This window comes from Apium graveolens, chromosome 7 (assembly GCF_009905375.1).
Source record: "Apium graveolens cultivar Ventura chromosome 7, ASM990537v1, whole genome shotgun sequence".
NCBI classification, from domain to species: Eukaryota; Viridiplantae; Streptophyta; class Magnoliopsida; order Apiales; family Apiaceae; genus Apium; species Apium graveolens.
The window spans coordinates 215036859-215054342 of NC_133653.1; the positions used below are offsets into that span (position 1 = coordinate 215036859).

The 17484-nt window shown below is 35.1% G+C and overlaps 1 protein-coding gene across 1 annotated transcript; it reads left to right on the forward strand.

Moving 5' to 3' along the window:
* Positions 1–1412: 1412 nt before the first annotated feature.
* LOC141672610 (chloroplast protein FOR GROWTH AND FERTILITY 2-like) lies at positions 1413–6529 on the forward strand. Its single transcript, XM_074479257.1, has 2 exons — positions 1413–1849; positions 5563–6529. The coding sequence occupies exons 1-2, from the start codon at positions 1535–1537 to the stop codon at positions 6397–6399; spliced, it is 1152 nt and encodes a 383-aa protein (XP_074335358.1). The 5' UTR covers positions 1413–1534; the 3' UTR covers positions 6400–6529.
* The last annotated feature ends 10955 nt before the right edge of the window (positions 6530–17484 follow it).

The window sequence follows — 17484 nt, forward strand, 5'->3', positions numbered from 1 at the left end:
CTCACTTCATTTAAAAAATAAATGAGATATTATATAAATCATGAGTTGAATAAATAAATATATTTAATGCTATGAATCGAATATACCGTTTATTAGTAAAGCGCCCTTTTGTCTCAATGCTAATTTCTCTTAAATACGAAAATCATTTACCTTGAAAAGAAATTCCAAAATTTCTGCTATGTCAATTAGGTCCCGTTCCCTGACAATCGTGTGTCAGGGAACCCTTAACCAACACATCATCTCCTAGCCGTTGGATCGATCCAACGGCCAGGATTTAAAAAAAAAATTATTGTTCCGCGCTTTTTTTTAGCAGAACGGAGAGGTTCCGCGATTTTTTTTAGCGGAACGCCTCTCCGTTCCGGTAAAAAAAAAGAGCGGAACGACCAGGGACTTATAAAAGGTCGTGTTTACATAAAGTTCCTTACACAAACACAACCACCATCTGATCTGATTTTCTTGTTCATTCTGGTATGTCGTTCTTCTTTAAACCATTTCGTTCGTGATCTCTGTTCTTGAAACACCAAAGCCTTAACCAAAGCCTTAAACAACCCCGCCTCCCTCACCTCCAAACTCTGATGCTCCAACGCCAACCTATAATACATAAACGTAAGACAATCCTTAGGACTCTTATAATCAAAACTCTCCCACCCCTTCTCCTTCTTCCTCCTCGGATAATCCTTAATCGCCCTCGCCAACTCCACCGCACACTTAACATCAAACCTCTCCCGCGCAATCAACTTTGTATTATTCATTTATGAAGATGGGAGAACTTAGGCCGGTAGACTTGTTGTTTTGGAGGAAGGGAGTTGGGGATGAGAGAGGAGAGAATGGGAGATAGAGTGAGAGAGAGTGGATTTGCATTGGGATTTGTGAGGAGGGGTGAGATGGGAGAAATGGGGTGGTTAGAGTGGGGAATTTCAGGGTGTTTAGACAGGGAGATGATAGCATTGTATTGTTGTTGTAATGAAGAAGACATGTGTGTTTTAGTTTGGTCTGAATGTGGAGATGAGAACTCAGAACTCACTCAGAGCTGTATCTGTTCAACTTTTGGTAATGAGAAGAAGTGTGCTTGTTTGTTCTCTGGCCGTTCCGCGCTGTTTTTTAGCGGAACGCCTCCATTCCGCTAAAAAACGCGGAATGGTAATTTTTTTCCGCTAAAAAAAACGCGGAATGGTAATTTTTTTTTTAAATCCTGGATCCAACGACAAGGAGATGATGTGTTGGTTAAGGGTTCCTGACACACGATTGTCAGGAAAAGAACCCATGTCAATTTACCTTAGATGTAGAAAAATATTATAAACCAATAATAGCAAATAGGATCATATGCATTGGTCAAAAACAAAGAACCAATCAGGAAATTTACAAAGACAAATAAATAAAGAAAAAATATAAAAGAAAGGACTTCAAAATACAGTTAAGCGCCTTGTGGATCTTTCTTTATCCACATCACACCCACCCTCAACCACTTTCATCTCTGTCTCTCTGCAAATTCTAATTCTCCCATCGCTCTGAAATCTCTCTCATTTGCAAACCCATGGAGAGACTTATACATTCCAACACAATCATCTCAAAACCCCGTTTGAAACCCCCTCCTTTTCAGCCCTTGTTTTCTCACTTCCATTCTTCAAAACTGGGCATTTCATTCGCTTCAAGAACTCAGTTCCCCCGAGTTAACTCAATTTCCTCTAAAATTACTAATGACCCTTTGAATATTTCTTCATTTAATTCCACCCCAGTTGCGAAAATTACCGAAAAATTGAATCTTGGGTCGGTTGATTTTTCAAACGGGTCGGGTCGGAAACCCGAATTGGTTAATCAAGTATTGGATTCTATTTGTCAGCTCAAAAAGGTATGTTGATTTAATTTTCTAAAAGTGTTCGTGTTACCGGGGTTTTTAATTTCATAATTTATGTGTTTTCACTTGCCAATTACAATGTGCTTATGTAGTGTGAATTATGTATGTCTTTGTTGAATTAATTTTAACTTTTGTTAATGTTTTTTTTGTAATTAGGCTTTGTTTGTTATAAAATTTAGAGCTATACCTTTAGCTTGATTAGGCAACTAAAACTCAAAATTAACAATGTTCTGTGTCTCTGCTTTCGCTTTAGGTTGTTATGATATATGCAAAATGTAAACAAGTCTTGCATTTGGGTGTAAATCTATATTTACCGTAGACTCTGATACCATGATCATGACCTTTCTATAATATGAATTTGTATACTTTTATGTGCACTGTACTCTTGTATAAGGAGTATCTGGATAGCCTGAATCAAAATATCCATGCTCCATGATGGGAACACAGAAAAATTCAAGAGCGATCAAAGTTTTTCGGTTACATTTATTATCAGAAAAGGATGGAATATTAAAAATGTGAACAAAACCAATGGTAAAAGGAAGAATTTAAAAGGGGGCGGGGAGTTATTTAAGTGTGAGCAGATTTTCCAAGACGAGGTTTGCGTAGAAAACACGTAGAAGCTGCTGTCATCCCCAAAATTGTTGAATTGAGACTTAGTTTTGATTAGTATAAATAATGAACGAAAATTTTGGATACATACCAAAAAAATAATGTTAATTTTCTTCTAAGTTCTAACCCAGCAGCGCAGTACTGTATTTGTAAGAATATATGTGATTATAGGCAATTGTAGGGATTACTGAAAGTATTGCTCATTTATAATCTGTATTATGATTTATGATTATGATTTAATATTTTGCAATATTCTATCGCTCATTTGGTTCTATACTTTCCAAGCTACTTAAATTTTATTTTCTATATATGTATTGTGATTTCCTACATAGTACATATTGGAAGAGCTTCCTTGAAATATAGAAATTGGGGAAGTTTTTTGTTTTTGGTTGTGATCTACATCTTTCGTCTTTGTGACAGTTAAGAAATCCTTTAGATGGTGAACAGTTAGTCCACCCAAGTTTCTCTTTTTGTTGCATACTTCCAAAAATCTGTGTTATCAATTACTGTCCTTCATCAATCCATTTCTCAATAGTGAGACACTGAGATTTTTTCTTGTAGTAAACCTTTAAATTCTCTTCAGTTTGAACTGGTCTAGTAAAGGTGAGACTTGATCTTTTAATCCTGACCGATTGGGTAACCAATATTTCTAAATATATGTACACTATAAAATTCCAGAACTTAACCAGTCTATTGTAATATTGAAGTGATTTATTACATGTCGATTATATACTATGTAAGTATTGGAAGCTATATTAAATAGGCCTCCTGTAGGCTTTTGTGTATTTCTCTGGTAAAAAACTTTATGAACAAGGATACTTGTGTCGACTACTGTAATTCCTAATACTCATGTGACCCTTTTCTTTCTTGGCAAGGATAAATTGCTACCTTCATTTAAAAAGTATGCAAAATTATTATGTATGTACTACAAGACAGCTCAGTGCAAATGGTCAGCTTTCTGCGCATTAATACTTAATATGCAACCTAAGAACACACTAGCAATAGTGTGAAGAACTGAGCTTGTCCTACGGTGTCTATTCAAGTTTCAGTTTAGGCTTTTGTAGTAATAAATCTCGGCTCCATAAATTTAGAAGATAAAAGTAGGATATTATGATTTCAGAATGCTGATCTCTGATCAGGCAGCAAGCATAGCTCACACATATTAACATACAAGGTGTTGTACATAGCTTTGTAATTCCAAGCACGCTAGCAAACATACAAATTTCTTGTAGAATGGAATAGAAGCCTGTAAGCCACTACCGTAACACGGATTTTCATTATTTCTTTGTCATTCTTTTCACCAACTAAGCAGTTCCTTCATTAGTGGTTATCATGAGCAGTGTACTACTTGTTTAATCAAATTATTTTTTGGGCGGTGTGGACCTAGTCATGGAAGTTTTATAAAAGGTTAAAGATTTTCTAGCCATAAAGGACCTGTTTCCAGAAATTTAAAGGTATTTACTGAACCTTTATGTAGAGTAATGATGTTAATACACTTCTACGTAGGCTCTTTGAAAGAAATTTGACTGTAAAATGCCGGCAGCCAGAGTGGTGAAGGCACTTCTCCTCAATTTGACCTTTTTTTTCTGTCTGCTACTTGAGGGTTAGGAGGCTGGCAATTTGGTTTTTTTGGGGGTTGGGCTATGAGGGGATGGTAATGCTGTATAAATCAGAGTGTAGACTCACAATAGGCAATAAATTTAAGTTAAAGATGCTGGAACCAGAAGAAATACCTAAAATGACGATACCAGTCACACACATTGCACACGTAACGGATGCTAAGTATTGGGCTTTCCATTCTTGTCTCTTGTTTCTAAGACAATTCTGTTTCATTAGTTAAAGATGCTGGAACCAGAAGAAATACCTAAAATGACGATACCAGTCACACACATTGCACACGTAATGGATGCTGAGTATTGGGCTTTCCATTCTTGTCTCTTGTTTCTAAGACAATTCTGTTTCATTAGTTCCAACACTCATACTTTTTCCCCGTCCTGGCTATTACATATCTTCTATAATATAAAAATAATAAATATAATTCAAATTATGACGTGTCCCCGTACCCGTGTCTAAAATTCGGACGGTGTCCCCATGTCCTTTTTTTTGGGGTTGCCGAGTCCGACGCTCGGATATGTGTCGTGTCCGACACTCCGTACCCGAGTCTGAGCAACTTAGCTATTGAGTGATGATTAAAGGACATTTAATCATGATTACAATCCATGTGTGTGTCAAACTGATTGCTTGTGCTACAGTTTCCACATTGCTTTTTTGATACACATTCTCGGAGATATGTGGCCTTTTGGAGGGTTGGACTTGGAGGTGGATGGTTAACTTGGTGATGCAATACTGCAGAAGACAAAAGTCGATACACACTGGCCCTTGTCAGATGAACATCCCTTAGCCCATATTTTGCCGGTCTAAGAATATATTGAAAAAATATCAGGTCATTTGTAATGCATGAGCAATTGATAACGTACATGGTTTGTGCTATTAGCCGACTTGCATCGGTCATGCTAAATTAAATGACTCTGCTCCCAAGTCACCCATGTCCTGCGTCCAGTAATGTGCTTAGTTTGTAGATGCCGTTATGCTTGTATGGTATATATATCCTTATTTCAAGAAACAATTGTGGTAAGGCTCGGACTTTGACTGGAACTGTCGCCTTCTGGTCCTAAGTGTTCTTTATTTTATTTTTCCAACTTTTGTAATACTTCGAAGTGGAATACACTTTCTCTGTTTCTCATGTGCTGCGACATTCAGAGAAAGAAAAAGAGTACCATATTACAATTTTAAATCAGTCAAAGTAGTTAGAGAGATGCATGACTGTGTTATAAAGCACTCCCAAATTTTTTTATTTACTTTCTTGTGGGGATGGGAGGGGGTCATGGGAATTAAAATTTAGAGTGCCAAAAAGTAATCAACTTTGCATCCGGATAGCATATTAAGGCCTACATTATCTGTAATTTATGTTTTTATTTGGTTAATTGTTTTGTATATCAGGAATATTTGTAATTTTTTTTTGGTGAAGCACTATGAAAGTACCCGCTAGTTTCATATGGTTTGCATTGAAGACCTTACCGTTCTCCTATCCCTTTCAGGTAGTTGCTGCTGGGACTGCAATACTTGTGTTAACTCTGCTTGTGGTTTCTATCCAACCACTTTTTGTGTCGCCTGCATTTGCTACTCTGACTGCCGGTACAGCCACAGCTACAGCTACAACTGGGGCTAGGCTCTTCCGTAGTGAGATTCTGACCAGTGCTTGGACTGGTTTCTTTGCGGGCTGCTTGCACACACTATCAGGCCCTGACCACCTTGCTGCACTGGCCCCGCTCTCTATTGGACGCACCCGCATGGAAAGTGCTGCTGTTGGAGCTCTCTGGGGTTGTGGTCATGATGCAGGACAAGTGATTTTTGGCTTGTTGTTCTTACTTTTGAAAGATAGACTTCACATTGAAGTGATTCGCACATGGGGAACAAGAGTAGTAGGCTTTACACTTCTTGTCATTGGTGCAATGGGAATTAAAGAAGCTACAGAAGTACAGGTACCTACCCCATGTGTTGTCCTTGAAAATGGGGAGTGTGATGTCAGCGACTACGAAGGCCTTGAGAATCCTACATCCGGTAAAAAGAAGATTGGTTTTGCAACTTTTGCCACCGGCATTGTTCATGGGCTTCAGCCAGATGCATTGATGATGGTCTTGCCTGCACTAGCTTTGCCTTCGCGTTTAGCCGGAGCTGCATTTCTTGGTATGTTCTTAGTTGGTACTGTCGTGTCAATGGGGAGTTATACTGTTTTTATTGGTTCATGTAGTGAGGCATTGAAGCAGAGGATTCCCAGAATAACTGAAAAGCTCACATGGGCTTCTTCTCTCATAGCAATTGCTCTAGGCTTTGGCATTATCCTCAGTCCATTTTTTGGTTTTAGTCTGTACTGATCTGGGCCTCTAATTTAGTATTAGGAAAGGTTTTGGAAGTATAAAGTATAAATTATTTATTAACGGCATAATATTTTAATCTTCCGTTATATCTATGCAATAAAAAATCATCATATGTATTTGGGTTTAATTTTTGCATTTTGTGTGGCTGTAACAGTAGTACAACAGGTGGTTCATTTCCTTGCAGAATTTGCAAGTCTACAATACCTTCCTGTTAATTCTTTTATTCCAACGGTATCCCTGCTGGATACAGGTGCAACCAGGAAATATAAATACCGTGCAACCAGGAAATATAATCTCTGTAAAGAGATAAATATATGTAAAAGCCTAAAAGGTTTTACAATTTTATCTTTCATAATTATTAAAATCGCGTTATTAGCTAATTTATATATACAATCTACCTGATTTCTTTTTATTAGATTATTATTGATTTGTACCTGGTCAGTACGACCCTATGTTCAGTTACATAATTACCCTTACTTACAAAGTTTTAGTATTTTACTTAATTACCCTTATTTAGTTAGTATATAAGCAATTACTTTTTAAGTAAAATAAGTAAGAAATGTACCAAAATATCACTATTTCAGTAAAAAATGTTCAAAATATCACTTATTATAATTACGGCCCAAAATGTCACTTTATAACGGGGTATCGTGTAGTGTTGTGAAAATAGGAAGTAGCGTTTTGTCTATGGCTGTAAACTAATTGAGCTGATCGTTAGGCTTGACTCGACACGTTTAACTCAACTCGACTTGACTCTTTAAGTAATCAAGCTCGAGTTCGAACAAGAAAATATGCTCGTTAAGCTTATCGAGTCGATCGAGTTTTACAAATGGTCGACTCGAACTCGACTCGAGATTGACTCGACTCGTTAAACTCGATTCGAATTCGACTCGATAAGCAATATGCCTAAAAAAATCTAAATATATACGAGCATGCTCTATTCTAAATATATACAACATTATTTTATTTGGGTTGAGCCTTGTTTGGACTCTAATTGTGAAAAAAGACCAAAAAATAAAAAATTAATGACCAACTCGAACTCGATCCGACTCGAAAAGTTCGTGAACAACTCGAACTCAACTCGATTGTTAACGCACTCGAGTTCGAACATTAAAATCTGATCGTTAAACTTTTGGAACTCGGCGCGATTCGTTAAGAAAAAATTCGAACTCGAACTCGTTAAGAAAAAACTTGAATCGACTCGGTTCGTTTACAACCTTAGCTTTGTCACCTTTTTTTTTTGCAAAAGTACAACCCACGCTACTTGAAGTAGCATTAAGGTTTTTTGATTTTTTTTGTTCTTTTTATTTTTTAACCTTTTATTGTGTATCATTTTAGGAGCGGAAACAACACTTAGTGTTACGTTTTTAATAATCCTTTTCAAATTAATATTTTTAAATTTAAAGATGTACCCTAATTTAACAATTTTTAACTTTTTAGGGTTCAATAATCCCCTTTTGGGTTTTAAAAATATTAAAAAATTAAACAAAAACACATCTAATTTAACAATTTTTAACATTTTAGGTTTCACCAATCCTCGTTTGGGTTTTAGAAGTATTGAAAAAAAAAATTAATAAAACTTACACCCTAAACCCTAATAACCAAAAAATGTAAACTATAAATTTAATAATTTTAAAATTTAAGGCCGTAACTTAATTTAATAATTTTTAAAATTTTAGGATTTACCAATCACATTTTGGGTTTTAGAAATAATTTAAAATATTTTATTTTATTAATTTAGGATTTAAAAAAAATTATTTTAAAAAATAATATGTGTGAGACACTATATGAAGTAGTGTTTTAGGGTCAAAACGCTATATGATGTACTATTTTGGTGCTAAAACACTACGTCATGCGGCGTTTTGGCTATTGAATATATAAAAAAAGCAAAACCATACTGGCACTGCATATTGTAGCGTGTGACTTTGAAATAAAAAAAGATACAAAATGCTACATCGTGTAGCATTTTGGGTTATTTTCCAAACGCTACACGGTATAACGGCTTGAAGTGAGTCATTTTTTCCTGAAGTGACATTTTGGACCATTTTTAACCCCATAATCGGTGCCAACACCTAAAATAAGTTATATTTTTTTATTTTCTCCGACTAAAACACTCTTTTTTCAAAAAAGTACTTGCTGAAATTACTTAACCGACCTTACTTCATCATATTTTATTATTAAAAAATATTAAAACGGATTAACATTCAGATACGTAAATTGGCAAATTACATTGTGCACATCACGTACAATGTTACATCATCTACAATGTAACTAATTCTCAACTCCCTTTCTATTTTAGATAACATCAGAATATCGAAAATTTATAAAATTAAAAAAATACCTGACATCTAAAATTTCTATAGTTAATAAATAATATAATAACAATTATTTAAAACAATAGTGTATCGCACGGATTTTAGGCTAATACATTCTGAAAAAATTGTATAAAATTGAACGAGATTCCTTGGAAAAGTCTAGCGGCAATTGACACTTAACGATTGGTTTGTTTTTTGCTACAAGTAACAAGTAAGGCACATTGCCTAGATAAAATGGTATACTCAAAGACCGCTAACTTTATATGTGTAAAATTGGACCACTAAAATTTTTGGCAGATATTTGATTTTAAAACTCGACATTATGGTTTTGATTTGGATTTGGATTTCATCATTAAGTTACGGTGATCCGATCTATATTGCCCTAATCTTGATCCCAAAAATAAATATGTTCTTTAATTAGTATCAATTTACTAGTATGTAGCATGTGCTTCGCACCGAGGGTTTTTTTATTATATATTTTTATGAATTTATGTAAAATATTTTTTTACTTCTAACAATTGTTGTGAAAAGGAATAAATAAACTCATCGAATGATAGTGAAGTAAACAAAAATTAGACATTAGATGACATTACAAATTGCAAAGATGACATAATTCTTATTTTAGTACAACTACTTTTAGAAGGTAAATTATTGAAATCATTAATTGATTAAATTAAAATATATGAAACAAATTTCACACAATAGATCACATTAAAAAATTAAAAAACTTATGCTTATAAATTTGGGTTTCATGTTCTCAGAAATGAAGTGGGTTTAATATTTCAGACAATAAGATTAAAATGCTAAAATTTAGGTAAATTATACTATATTTCTTTTCTGTAGTTCTGTCGCATTAGAGGATATAGAGACCGGCTGGTGAAGTGACACGTGAGAGAGCAACATAAAGTTGGTCGTGACAGGATGTAGGACTGGGAAAATATACACCAACTTTTCCAAAGACTGAGCTTGACTTTTATTAATCTTCATTGCAAAACATACTTGCAACGACAACTGTGTCATCTTAAATATGAAAGACCACTTAAAGTTGCTTTCATTTGATATTGTGGTAAACCTTGGAATAATATGTGTAGGTTAGATATTTTCAATGTTGAATCTGTTAATTTCTCCTATGTAGATATGATATAGAAGGATCTAGGCATTGTTTCATATATCAATTTGATTGATAATCAATTCCAAAACCATGGGTAAATATCTTGGTCATATATACTTTTATAATTTAAGTCATAGAAGTGTTGTGGTTGTTTCTAAAATTGGTGTTACTTGTTATAAATACTATTATAATTTCAGAATCATAAATATATCAAAAATGCTTATGTACCCTTAAACATTTTAATTAGAATGATAACGAATAATGTGCAACAATATTCACATAAAAAAATGCATCTTAAACCGAACAAAAATTCAATATATTAATAGCTTAAAAGTATCTAAAAAATAATAAAAATATATTTATTTTTGCTTAGAAATCAAATAAAAACTTTGACAAATGTCTAGACTTGATCTTTTATTTAGGTACTAAACGAAAAAATTCTGAAGCAAACGCTTTGGATACTTTGATGCATCTTCCCACAGTAATTCAAAGATGAAAATGTCAATATAGCTCACTTCTCCTACCAGTTTATACAATTTTTTTATGAGTATTACATTCAATTGTTGAGTTATATAAATTTAATGAAGCACTCTGATCATATTTAATAACGCACATTCTTGACCTAAACTACATTAATGTATGAAAAATTAAATATTAGTTAATTTTGAAATTTTAAATATTTTTTAAAAGTCATAAATACCTGATTTCATTCATTCATCATCATTAGGACCATCATATCCAATAATATCAATTTTGCAAAACTAAATAATACAATAAGACTTCGTAGTTAAGAAAAACTTATTATAAAAATAATTAAATACAAATTTGTTATATTCATACCAGTGCACGAAATTCCAAACCTCGGCTTAACCCTCATGAATATAGATTCTAGATGCTCAAGTATTAGTGATTGAAACAATGCCTGAGATTAAAAATAATACACGTAACATAAGTTAGACACAACCTAAAGTTTTAATTAAATTTTTATTTAAATATCATGCGTGAAAGCTAAGGGTTTATGTTGTGCATATGTTGTGTACTTGATGATTTCATAAACAAAACATCTAAGTAGATTTTACTTAGTGAAATAATGTAGCACTCGACGGATAAGAATTATAGTCCCGACGGATAACTCATTATAGTCCCGACGGATGTTAACTCATTATCCATCGAGTGAGTAGCTTATGTAATAATAAGTCTGTAACACAGTTCTGTATACATCTTTGTATAGATTCTATAGTAGCCTATAAGTCATGTTGACTTTAACTAGATATGCAGAATAGGTTGATTAATTGTATATAAATGATGTCTTGTAATTCTGCATAAGTGAAATGAAGTCAAGTGCCAAAATAGCTACCGACGGATGATTAACAAAGCCATCGACGGATGATCAAATGACTATCAACGGATGTTTAGTTTAGCAGTCGACGAATGATCAATGAAGCCATCAACGGATGTTCAGAAAGTCGACGGATGATCATATATCCAACGGATGTTCATAAAATCCAACGGATGATCATATAAAGAATTCAAACAACAGTTGAACAGTGAAAGCTGAGCACAGCCGTCGAGATGTATACAAATCTACTGTGGAAGCCCATTAACTGGGTAATAGAGGACGAAAAGCAGCAAAGCTTAAGACTGATAGTTTTTATATTTATTCAGTCTTTTTGACTTTGTAATCTTGGTAATATATATAAACCAGGAACGTAGCAAATAAGAAAAGAAGTTGAGACACACAACCAAAGAAATCTTTGTAAGCAAAATCATTAGCATTTCCATGTATTCTCAGCAGTTCAATTTGTAAGCAGCTGTGAGCATTCTTGCACACAGAGTCCTCTCGATATATAATATATATCTCTGGTGGAATTGTTTAAATCCACCAGAAAGTTTTTAAAGACTCTTGTTTTTAATTACTTATGTTTTGATTCTATTAAGCTTCTATTCCGCATTGTGCTAATCAAAACACTTATATCTATATTCGAGTTGAACATTTTTATTTCGAGAAAAAGGTTCAAGAATTCCATTCAACCCCCCTTCTGTAATTCTTGCTATATTGTTAAGGGACTAACAATTGGTATCAGAGCAAGCTCTTAATCTACAAAGAGTTTAAAGATCAAAACAATTCAGCAAGATGAACAAGAAAGACGTTGGAGTCAAGATTCCTTTTCTAGATAAAGATAATTACCATCATTGAAAGGTAAATATGCATCTTCATATGCTTTCTCAAGATGAGGCCTATGTGGATTGCATAGAAAGAGGTCCTCATGTGTCAATGAGAGCTGCAACAGGAAACGAGCCATCAGTTCCCAAGCCAAGGCACGAATGGTCTGATCCTGATATTGAACAAGTCAGGAAGGATAAAAAGGCCATGAACATTCTGTTCAATGGAGTTGATGCAGACAGTTTTGACAACATTATTAACTGTAAAACTGCCAAAGAAGTCTGGGATACTATACAGATAATCTGTGATGGCACCGAGCAAGTTAGAGAAAATAAAATGCAGCTCTTGATTCAGCAATATGAGCATTTTCACAATAAGGAAAGTGAGTCACTCACTGATATTTTTAGTAGATTCCAAAAACTACTAAATGCTCTTAAGTTGCATGGAAGAGTCTATCAGACTAAAAACTCTAATCTAAAATTTCTTAGATCTCTTCCAAAGGAATGGAAACCAATGACAGTCTCATTAAGAAACTCACAAGATTATAAAGAGTTTACTTTGGAGAGACTATATGGCATCCTGAAGACCTATGAGCTTGAGATAGAGCAGGATGAAAGGATGGAGAGAGGAAAGAAGAAAGGAGGATCCATTGCACTAGTTGCTGATTTGGAAAAGGAGAAGGAATTGAAGATGGAAGCTGTTGAGTCAACTTCTAAGGTCTGTGAAAGCAAGGGCAAGGGGATTGCAGTAGAAAGTGAAGATTCATTGAGTCAAGATGACATAGAGGACATTGATGAGCACCTAGCGTTTCTTTCCAGGAGATTTGCCAAGCTCAAGTTTAAGAAGAACTTTGGAGCAGCCAAGCCAAATAGAAACATGGTGGATAAGTCAAAATTCAAATGTTTCAAATGTGGCTTGGCAGGGCATTTTGCAAATGAGTGTAGAAAGTCAGATTCCAGTAAGAAAAGGTTTGAGTCTGTGGATTATAAGCAAAAATACTTTGATCTACTCAAACAAAAGGAAAGGGCTTTTATTACACAAGAGAATGACTGGGCAGCAGATGGTTTGGATGAAGATGAAGATGTCAGCTATGTCAATCTAGCCCTAATGGCCAAGTCTGATGAAACAGAGACAAGTTCCTCAAGCAATCAGGTAATCACTACAAACCTTGCACATTTATCTAAAGCTGAGTGTAATGATGCCATAAATGACATGTCTACATAATTATATCATTTGCGTATTACACTTAAGTCTCTTACTAAAGAAAATGCTAAAATCAAAGAAAATAACTTGTTTTTAAGTGAGAGTAATAATGTACTTGAGTCTCAGTTTGTTGATTTTGAGAAACTAAGGATTGAATATAAGATTGCCAAGGAGGAATTAACTTAGTCCTTGAAAAAGGAAGAGATTTTAAAGAAGCAGCTCGAGCGTGAACAAGAGGTGATTAAAGCATGGAAAACATCCAGGGATGTCCATGCTCAAATCACCAAAGTTCAAGGAATTGAGTCTTTCTGTGATGAAGCCTGGAAAAAGAATAAAGAGAAACTAGAATCTAATTTGGTAGATGGTTTGCTGATAGATGTAGACTCGACGGATAATGAGGAATATCCGTCGAATAACAAAAAGTGTTATCCGTCGAAAGATGAAAATCCTCATCTGTCGGCTGTGAGCAAGCCCATTAGTAAAGCCAAACTAATCAAGCAAAATGAGAAGTATGGGTCTGTTTCCAAGAACTTTGTTTCAGGAGAGTCAAGTCAAGTTAAGAAAGGAAAAAGGGGTAATGTTGGTCACATGACTGTCAAACAGCTAAGTGACAGACTTGAGAAAATTGAGATAAAAACAGAGACTAAAAGGAAAAACAACAGGAATGGTAAAGTAGGGATTAACAAACACAATAATTACACACCTGATAAATATGCTCCTAGAAAAATCTGTGTCAAGTGTGGTAGTGTAAATCATTTGTCTGTTAATTGCAAATCTGCCATGCCTACTCCCATGTCTGTTCAGTCTCAATTTCCCAACATGAATGCAATGCCTTCCATGCCTGTTAATGCTATGCCTACACAGAACATGAATGCACAGTTTTCTAATATGCCTTTTGCACCTAATCCATATTATGCTGCATACAGTATGCCTCAAATGCCATTTAGCATGCCCTACTGGAATAACATGTTTACACCAAGCATGCCATTTCCTGGTAGCCATAATATGCATGATAATTATGTTGCATTAAATGGTTTTAAAGGCCCAACCCAAATGACTAAGGAGGAATCTGAAATTCCTAAGTCAGATGAGTTAAGACCTAAGAAACAGAAGAAGAAAGCTAACAAGGCAGGACCCAAGGAAACTTGGGTACCAAAATCAACTTGATTTGATTTTGATGTGTGTAGGGAAACAGAAGGAATCTTTGGTACTTGGACAGTGGTTGTTCAAGACACATGACTGGTGATTCTACCCTGCTCACAGAGTTTAAGGAGAGAGCTGGCCTAAGTATTACTTTTGGAGATGACAGCAAGGGTTATACTGTGGGATATGGCTTGATTTCAAAAGACAATATCATCATTGAGGAGGTTGCCTTAGTGGATGATCTCAAACACAATCTGTTGAGTATCAGCCAGCTTTGTGACAAAGGCAATTCAGTAACCTTCAACAAAGAAGCCTGTGTTGTGACTAATAATCAAAGCAACAAAGTGGTTCTCACTGGTGTGAGAAGGGGAAATGTGTACCTAGCTTATTTCAACTCAACTAAAGCAGAATCTGTAACTTGTCTTCTCAGTAAAGCAAGTCAGGATGAAAGTTGGCTATGACACAAGAAGCTATCTCATTTAAACTTCAAGACCATGAATGAGCTGGTAAAGAAAGAATTGGTAAGAGGTATTCCTCTAGTGGAGTTTTCAAAGGATGGACTGTGTGATGTCTGCCAAAAGGGGAAGCAGATCAAAGCATCATTTAGGAAGAAACTTGATTCAGCAATTGAAGAACCTTTACAACTGCAGATGGACTTGTTTGGACCAGTCAATGTATTGTCAATCTCAAGGAAAAGATTTTTCCTAGTAATTGTAGATGATTTCTCAAAGTTCTCTTGGACACATTTTCTAAAGTCTAAAGATGAGGCTAGTGAAATCATCATCAATCACATAAGGCAAGTCAACAATCATCCTGATTTCAAAGTTAGAAGAATCAGGAGTGACAATGGAACTGAGTTTAAGAACTCTGTCATGAGAGCATTCTGTGAAGAAAGTGGGATACTGCATGAGTTTTCAGCAGCAAGGACTCCACAACAGAATGGAGTAGTAGAAAGGAAGAACAGATCACTTATTGAAGCTGCAAGGACAATGCTTGAAGAATCTAAACTACCAACATACTTCTGGGCTGAAGCTGTAAATACTACATGCTACACTCAGAACATTTCTGTGATTAATCAAGCATGATGCATGACTCCCTATCAATTGTTCAAAAACAAGAAGCCAACTCTAAACTTTCTTCATGTCTTTGGCTGCAAATGCTATATCCTGAGAAATCAAACTGATCAAAATGGGAAGTTTGATGCTAAAGCAGATGAAGGAATTTTTGTTGGATATGTTGTTGGTAAAGCATATAGAGTCTACAATCTAAGAACCAACATTGTTGTGGAATCTATACATGTTGTGTTTGATACTAAAAGATTGAAGGACTGGAAGATGGAGATTACCATGAGAGCCTCAAATTTGACAATGTTGAGATGGTTAGTGATGAAAGTGATGATGAGAGTGATCAAGAAACAGTGTCTAAGGATAATGCAGGAAAATCTACCACCAATGAAGCACAAAACTCAACATCCGTCGAATTGCATAATGCTTCATCCGTCGGAAGGCAATCTGTGTTATCCGTCGGAAGACAACCTGCCTCATCCGTCGGGACTATAAATTCACCATCCGTCGGGTTATCAAAAGGAGCAGGAGGTCAAGACAGATCACCTACAGAAAATTCTCCTTTCTCAAATCAAAGATCCACAAACTCAGGGGGAGTTTCTAGCAATCAAAACTCAATCACACATCAAGACAATCATGAGGCCTCTTCATCTAGAGCTAATCTACCTCAACAAAGGAAATGGACAAAAGATCACCCCTTTGAGCTTATCATTGGTGATGTTTCTTCTAGAGTTCAAACAAGAAGAGCAACTCATGAAGAATGTCTATACAGCAGCTTTCTGTCAAAGGAAGAACCAAAGAAGGTAGAAGAAGCTTTGTTGGATCCTGATTGGATTTTAGCTATGCATGAGGAGCTAAATCAATTTGAAAGGAATAATGTATGGAAGCTGGTACCCAAGCCTAAAGGAAAGAATCCAATAGACACCAAGTGGATATTCAGAAACAAGATGGATGAAAATGGCATAGTAATCAGGAATAAAGCTAGATTGGTTGCTAAGGGTTATTGTCAGCAAGAAGGAATATATTTTGATGAAACTTTTGCTCTTGTTGCAAGACTTGAAGCCATCAGAATCTTCTTAGCCTATGCAGCCCATGCCAATTTCAAGGTCTATCAAATGGATGTCAAAAGTGCCTTTCTAAATGAAGATTTGGAGGAAGAAGTGTATGTTAGTCAACCTCCTGGTTTTGAAGATCCAAATTTTCCAGAATATGTCTATTATCTACTGAAAGCACTTTATGGACTGAAGCAAGCACTTAGAGCCTGGTATGACAATTTATCAAAGTTCCTTCTGGAAAATCATTTCACAAGAGGTACTGTAGATGAAACTTTATTTTTCAGAAATGTTAATGGCTCTAGTATACTTGTTCAAATTTATGTAGATGATATTATTTTTGGCTCTACATATGAGAAACTTTGCAAAAAGTTTGCCAAATTGATGCAAAGTAAGTATGAAATGAGTATGATGGGAGGACTAACTTACTTTCTTGGTTTGCAAGTTAAGCAAGTTAGTGATGGAATATTCATTAGTCAAACTAAATATATTTTTGATCTCTTAAAGAAGTTTGATCTAATGGATTGCACATCTGTAAAAACTCCCATGACCACAGCAACTAAGCTTGAATTAAACACTACTGAAAAGTCTGTGGATATTTTAAGTTATAGGGGCATGGTTGGCTCACTTCTGTACTTAACAGCTAGTAGGACAGATATAATGTTTGCTACTTGTTTATGTGCTAGATTTCAGGCTGATCCTAGAGAATCTCACTTGATAGCTATTAAAAGAATTTTCAGATATCTCAAGAGAACACTAAAACTTGGCATTTGGTACCCTAGAGATTCTGTCTTTGATCTAACTGGTTATTCAGATGCAGATTATGCAGGTTGTAGAATTGATAGAAAGAGCACAACAGGAACCTGTCAATTTCTAGGAAACAAGCTTGTGTCCTGGTTCAGTAAAAAGCAAAATTCAGTTTCTACTTCTACAGCTGAAGCTGAATATAATGCTGCTGGCAGTTGCTGTGCACATATTTTATGGATGAAAAATCAAGTGCAAGATTATGGTTTGCAAGTTGAAAGGATTC

Excerpts from the sequence above, each read along its gene's own strand:
- LOC141672610 (XM_074479257.1), top strand. The coding sequence starts at position 1,535 with ATGGAGAGACTTATACATTCCAACACAATCATCTCAAAACCCCGTTTG. Across the intron at positions 1,850-5,562 it reads CTATTTGTCAGCTCAAAAAG|GTAGTTGCTGCTGGGACTGC; the intron begins GTATGTTGATTT and ends TATCCCTTTCAG.